This window comes from Pteropus vampyrus, unplaced genomic scaffold, assembly GCF_000151845.1.
Source record: "Pteropus vampyrus isolate Shadow unplaced genomic scaffold, Pvam_2.0 Scaffold181, whole genome shotgun sequence".
NCBI lineage: Eukaryota > Metazoa > Chordata > Mammalia > Chiroptera > Pteropodidae > Pteropus > Pteropus vampyrus.
Genome location: NW_011888962.1, coordinates 2,294,540 through 2,301,641, shown reverse-complemented (window position 1 = coordinate 2,301,641; position 7,102 = coordinate 2,294,540). Strand labels below are relative to the sequence as shown.

The 7,102-nt window shown below is 37.8% G+C and overlaps 1 protein-coding gene across 2 annotated transcripts; it reads right to left on the bottom strand.

The window, feature by feature from the left end:
* Positions 1 to 2,222: 2,222 nt before the first annotated feature.
* ACTBL2 (actin, beta like 2) lies at positions 2,223 to 3,543 on the bottom strand. 2 transcript variants are annotated; one of them, XM_011371039.1, is made up of 2 exons: positions 3,401 to 3,529; positions 2,399 to 3,274 (listed from the first exon to the last, which is right to left on the bottom strand). In XM_011371039.1, exons 1-2 carry the CDS (start codon positions 3,527 to 3,529, stop codon positions 2,399 to 2,401), a joined length of 1,005 nt encoding a protein of 334 aa, XP_011369341.1. The 2 variants fall into 2 exon arrangements, with proteins under 2 accessions (XP_011369340.1, XP_011369341.1); XM_011371038.2 differs by having other exon boundaries at positions 2,223 to 3,543.
* Between the last annotated feature and the right edge of the window lie 3,559 nt (positions 3,544 to 7,102).

Below are 7,102 nucleotides of genomic sequence, written 5' to 3'. Positions count from 1 at the left end.
ACTGGTGAAAAATAAGCCATTTGTATTACCTATATAGATGGCATTGATTCTAAAATCTAAAATTTCGGGATGGACTGTTTCTTCCATAATTTATCCATCAGTCAATGTTGATGAATAGGAGAATGTCCAAAGACCTTAAATTTTTCTTTGCATTATGGAATTCACATTCCCATATAATGATCCAGGGCTCAGTGGTTTTCTCTCTGGGAAGTTCACCTTACTTGTCCCATAAATATTCTGTGGGTGGGGAGACGTATGTTTTCTGGTAATTGAGAATGTAGGTCAGAGTATTTGTGAGAACTACTCTGCAAATGGAAAATGTTATAGCATATAAATCCAGTATATTATTATTATTGCTATTATCTTTGCCTACTAATTACCTGAAGACCAGTTCATCCACTAAAACCTAACTTTTAAATTGAGATCACAAGGAATTTATAACCTTATCTGACTAGCTGTAATTCTTTTTTTTTTTTTTAAACAATTTTCCTTTTAATGTTTTCATGGTCAAATGTACCAGGTACAGAATAATAACATATGAGTGAATGAATAGGACACATATATAAAAAGCGATCCTCTCTGTATCATTCTACATTTCTTTGAGAAGGATGAGGAGAAATAACAAGAAATGAAAGTATGAAGCAATTTTAATTTATTTAAAATTAATTAAAGGATAAACTCCAAGTCTTATGAAATAAAGTGCCTTGATTAATTTTGATTGAATTCATTCCTGAAAACTGCATTGTCAGGTAAAGGACATAAGGAACAATGAAATTCTTTGAAAAGTTTTATCTTAAGCAAACAACACTTGAAAACTCCAAGTTAGAGTTTTAAAATACAAATATAAGTTTCCCAACTAAAGGGGAAAAACAAGAAATTCCTCTTTCTTAAGTATCTGATAATGCCTTCATAAGCAACCCCCGCCTCAAATATTTTAAAATTTCAGGCAAAACCCCTGAAAAATATAAACAATCCCTGTATCCATTTAATCAGAAATCACAGCATATATTGAAATAACACTAGTACTTAAAAATTGGTTGAAAATTATCATTGGATTCATTAAAAATTTTTAGGCATTAAGGGGCGACACACTGATATTTTCTAAGATGTTAGTATCTTAGACTCTACATTAGGAAATTTTGCTACCTACTGGACGTAATAAAGCAGAATTAGTCTAAAATATTTCCAAGAATAAAATTGTAATTACTATACTGGAACTAGAATTTACAATTTTCAAAGAGGCTATGTTTTCCCATGATGAAATTCTTTTTTTAATTTATTTTTTATGGTGACATTGGTTAATGAAATCCAATGTTTCAGCTGTACATTTTAACAGTAAGGCATATATATATTTACACTGTGTGTTCACCTTCCCTAGTTATATTTCTTTCTGTCACCATATATTTGACCCCCTTTAACCCATCTACCTTCCCCCTCCCCACTCCCCCTTACCCATGAAATTCTTGATAAGAGAAATGTCCAAAATTTCGGCTACAGAAATTATTCAAGATATGCTATTATGCTAAAAAGTTGAAATAAAATTGTTCATGTCAAACTGTAGCATGATGACATTAACGTGATATTGCAATATCTCTCTATTTTAAAACAATTAGGCATTATCTATAGTTTTGGTGTTTTACAAATAGAATGAAGTTCAACAAGTAAGGCATTAAAATATGTGTTTGACAAGCAGAACCTCACTCTGATCTGAAAATTTAGTTGATTTTTAAACAACATTAATGGAATGTTGGCTGTTTCATTATGCTTATTTAATCAGGGAAACAATTAAAATATGGAGCCACTAAAATGGTGACTGTTGGGGAGGTAAGAAATTCGCATTAGCTGGTTAATAGCCAGATTTATTATATTTTAAAATATAATATTTTATTTCCCTGCTGCTTATGTATATATAGATATTATTGACCCTTACAATTTATTCTCTCTATACAAAGAAGTAAAATAAAACAAAAATACTAATTAATAAGACATGTTTGCTAAACACATACACATTTTTTACAGGGTTGTAAAGCCTGCTCCTGTTAAATATGTTAAGCAAGGACTAGTTTTTAAAGCTTGGAAATTCTAGTTATCCATTCTGTAAGGACATTTCTCATGATTTTACTCCTTGTCACTTATTTTCACTTAAGCAAGTTTACATTGCTTTGAACCCTATAAAGTGAGGAAAATAGAATATGGTATCAGAATTCTTCTTAAGTTGATAGAGGTCAAGATGTGGTTAGTTGGGCAGGAACCCATAACACTAAGATAGAGAAGAGTTTGCTAGCAAGAGTAGACTATTACCTTGACTCAATTGGTGGTGGATAAAGGCAGTGCCATCACCATGACCTAGAAAAGGGAAAAATGTAAACCCATTAGCTTGAAAACTAATGAAAGATTTTCAGAAACATTTTCTATGAACAATAGGAGGGCCAGCCTCATCATATTCCTGTTTACTGATCCACATCTGTTGGAATGTGGACAGGCTGGCCAGAATGGAGCCCCCAATCCAAACGGAATACTTCCGCTCTGGCGGAGCTATAATCTTGATTTTCATGGTGCCAGGGGCCAGGGTTGCGATTTCCTTCTGCATCCGGTCAGCAATGCCGGGGTACATAGTGCTGCCTCCAGACAGCACGGTGTTGGCATACAGATCCTTGCGAATATCCACATCACACTTCATGATAGAGTTGAAAGCTGTCTCGTGGATCCCACTGGACTCAATGCCCAGAAAGGAAGGCTGGAAAATGGCTTCAGGGCATCGAAAGCGTTCATTCCCAATAGTGATCACCTGCCCATCAGGAAGCTCATAGCTTCTTTCAAGTGAGGAAGATGCAGCAGCACTGACCATCTCTTGCTCAAAGTCCAAGGCCACATAGCACAGCTTCTCTTTGACATCACGAACAATCTCCCGCTCAGCCGTGGTGGTGAAGTTGTAGCCTCGTTCTGTCAGGATTTTCATGAGGTAATCAGTCAGGTCTCTTCCAGCCAGATCCAGACGTAGAATGGCATGGGGCAGGGCATATCCTTCATAGATGGGCACAGTGTGAGTGACTCCATCCCCAGAATCCATCACGATGCCTGTGGTCCGTCCAGAGGCATAGAGAGAGAGCACAGCTTGAATAGCCACATACATGGCAGGGGTGTTGAAGGCCTCAAACATGATCTGAGTCATCTTTTCCCGATTGATCTTGGGGTTGAGGGGCGCCTCAGTGAGGAGGATGGGATGCTCATCTGGTGCCACTCGTAGCTCGTTGTAGAAAGTGTGGTGCCAGATCTTCTCCATATCATCCCAGTTTGTGACTACTCCATGCTCAATGGGATACTTCAGGGTCAGGATACCTCTCTTGCTCTGGGCCTCATCCCCCACGTAGCAGTCCTTCTGGCCCATGCCTACCATGACCCCTTGGTGCCGGGGACGACCTACCATGGAAGGGAACACAGCCCGAGGGGCATCGTCACCACCAAAGCCTGCCTTGCACATCCCTGATCCATTATCCACGACCAAGGCAGACAGATCATCATCAGTCATGATGCTGGCTGGAATCTTCCAAGCGGGTGGGCAGAAGTTAAGCGTAGAGTAAATCCCAGGCTATGGTGTGCAAAAGAGAAAATGAACAGGCTGAAAACACTGCCTTCAGAAAGGGGAGCCTGTGCTGTCATGACAAGTATTTAAAGGTACGCATTGGCCCCACCCATGTCCTATCCCACCAATTCCAAGCATTTTTGGGTGGTGTTGCCTTTGAGGTATTAATAATTATGATGATGGTTACCTAAATCATTAGTAGATCTTCCTTCATAAAGAGAAAATTGGCTACCAACTGGTCACATCTCAGGTCACTGTAATTAGGCAACCCACACACAGCTGTCAGCTTGCTTTGGGGAGGTCTCTAGATAACTATGATGATGCAATGAGAGATGTAAAGTAAGATGAAAGAAAGCTAGTGCTAGGTATGAGTAACACTGCCAGAAAGCCACTTTCTCTTCAGTTTTTCCCCTGGGTCCATTTTCTACACTCATTCTCAAACAATTGTACATCAGAAGTCCGACTCTGCGAACTTCACTTTTTCAAGATTTTCTTTCTCATTACATTTCTAATCCCACGGGGTATCATCATGGTATTTGAAAATACTGTTTTAATGAATGAAAATAACGAATGACCAAGGGTGGCCTGGCAACTCTAGCTGTAATGCATTTGTGTTGTAAAAAATTTAGGGGTATTTAATAGACTTCTAATTCATCAGATCAAGTAAAAACAATAAAATAACTAATAAAGTAAACCACTACAGATTTTTTTTCCTGATGTGAATTTCATTAAGCACTGCTAAGCCTAGGCAGTGCTCATAGAACTAGGTTTTTCAGGCTCATATTGAGACTACATAGAGGCTGAATGTCCAACTATCTTGCATGATTTATCAGTTAAAATACAGGTTATAAACTTTTAATTACTTTGCAATAACTTGAGTTATACAACAATGAACAATATTAAGTGATAAGATACATTTTAAAATAATGTACTGAATTGATCTTTAAGGCATTTTGATCTTCAAGATTTATATACTGAATTATATCATTAAACCTCTTTGTAGTTATGAAAGAGTACACCATTGGAATAATATTAGCTTTCCTTCGATTTTAGGATATATTATTCCCTGATTATTTCTTAGGAACAGGTTCTTTGGATTTTATTTTTAGTATAGAAATATAGACAAACTGGTAAAATGTGCGGTATGATAAAATGTAGGATTATAGCAATGTGATACGGAGGAACAACAATTAAGAAAGTTCATTACGTTGCTTCCATATGTGTTAGATAATTAGGATATAATTTCCCCATCAGCTCTTCTAAAGAAAAGCAATTTTTTCAGCTATCTGAATTCTCTAAAATCACCTTGATTTTGCTTCATTCATTTGTTTATTCATTCAGTAATGGTCACTTTGCAAGAGGTAGCAGCAGCCCTGCAGTTCTAGACAGAAGTGCACCCTTCATTTCAAGGCCAGGAGAACTAGCCAGTGTCTTTGCCCACAAGCCTCTTGGAGACTCATGATATGCTGTCTAGCCCTCTTCTTTCTAGCCCTCTTCTTTCTCTACAGCTTGATGTAGAATTATTTTTATTCTGAATTTATCCGGTGCTTTCCCCTATAATGTGCCTTCAAAACCTTCTTGCTGACAATCCGTCATGGCAGAATGTGTGTTTCACTACAAAATCCATACTTTTGCTTTATTTTCCCACCAGGAATGTCCTTTTTCTTAATTTTTTTTCCTGCAACTGCAAAATCAATTCCTCCTTCAACAAAATTAAAGAACTCACCTTCAAACCTTCACACTGAATGGTTTTGTGAACTTCCTTTCACGTCTTTTTTTTTGACCCATAAGAAACTACATGAACATCCTACAAAACTGAGATGAAAACACATTACATTTAGCACCTGTCCCCACTCAGGAATCTCCTATCTGGAATATAAAATAAAGTCATGTTAGTGGAAATGTCAGTGGTGGGGCCCATATGGTAACAAGTGCAACCTCTAGATTCTAGATTTACTAGTATGCTCTCCTTAGAATTCTCCTTGACCTGATTGCTGTAAAAAAAATAGCATGAGAGTGATTTCAGGAATGGGCCATATCAAAGCAAAAACTAAATCAAGAAGGCAAACGCATTCTTTGAATTTTAGCCTTATGGGAGATAGAATCCTTTAGGTCTCAGTTTTCAGATGCCAAATGGCATTGTCTCCAAACATCCAGACTTGACCATGACATGCCAAGGATTAGTAATAGAAAGAGAGATAAGGAGTATGGTTTAGGAAGTGTGATGAGACTGGAGAAGTCTGGGGTAATTGAATAAATCTGATGGTCCCCAGCACAGGTCAAGATGGACAGAAATTACAGATTATAGAGGTGAAGGTTGCAAGTAGAGAATAATAAAATATAAATCAAAACAAAGGCTCTAGTGATCAGACCACCTTAAAGAGTATGAGTTGGAGTCAGGGAGAGTTCACTTGGGAGTTGAGGTAATTCTCTGAGTGTGAGGGGCCCAGCGACAGTTAGAGAAGAACAGACTGCAAATGCAGGTGTGATTTGATATGGGCTGGGGCTAATAATGAGTCCAGTCTTTCATAAAAATCCAGAGAACAAAACATGAAAGATGTGCTGCAGCTACTGGATTGTATTTGGTGTTTCTTCTTCATTCTGACTTTGTGGCTGCTCAAGTTTCACACCTGATTTCTTGTACCTTTTCATTAAGATCGTCTATAAGCCCTTGGCTAGTTATAACTACAACGAGATTATGGATTATCAAATAATAAAACACAACCAATCTCTCTTCTCCAAACAAGTGCTTGCAGCTATGAAAACGCATTGCCCCGGGTAAAGTACATAGAAGGTGGATGATGCAGGCCGTAAAGGTGTAATTCAGTTTTAAAAGTTACATACTTCATTTCCAGGGGAAATCTTTTGATTGGTCAGATATGACTCGATGTAGTTTTTTTTTTTTTTTTCTTTTTTAAGCCAAAGGAAGCAGCCTTTCTGGGGATCTCTGGAGACACAGCTGGGAAATTTATTTAAGATATCTGGGACTAGTAAGACCTCCTGAGGCCCCAGGCACAACTTCATTGACCTACACAGTGTTCTATGAACATTTTCAAATTTTTAGTTTTGAGTATTTATGAAGTAAGGTGATTCCTGAATTCCTGCTTATCTTGAAAAAATAGAAAGATCAAGCAATATTGGACCTCATTCCCAAACTACAGCTGAATAAAGGGCGTGTGAGTTCTCCCTTCTCCCTTAATCCCCGTGTCCACTGTGTCCCCATAGCATCGTTCTCACCCTATGGAGTTTAATGTGTTCTGAGAAGGATGCATTTTGGAGGCATGAGATTGGGAAGAGGACAAGTGGAAGCCTGTGTTCTATGGTCATTTCTTGTTTGGGGGAGGGTTTTGTATCTATGAGAGAGTAAAAATACTATGTGGCTGAGCTTTAATTACATGACAAATGCCCAAATGTAACACATCTTTAGGAATTTAAAAAGAAATGCAATTCAAAAGGTGGTAGGGCTGGGAGGGCGGTTCTGTTTTTCATTGTTTAATTGAGGATGGGATATGGTGGAGT

Bases quoted from the DNA above. Each gene is read 5' to 3' on its own strand.
- ACTBL2 (XM_011371038.2), bottom strand. From the start codon at position 3,529: ATGACTGATGATGATCTGTCTGCCTTGGTCGTGGATAATGGATCAGGG.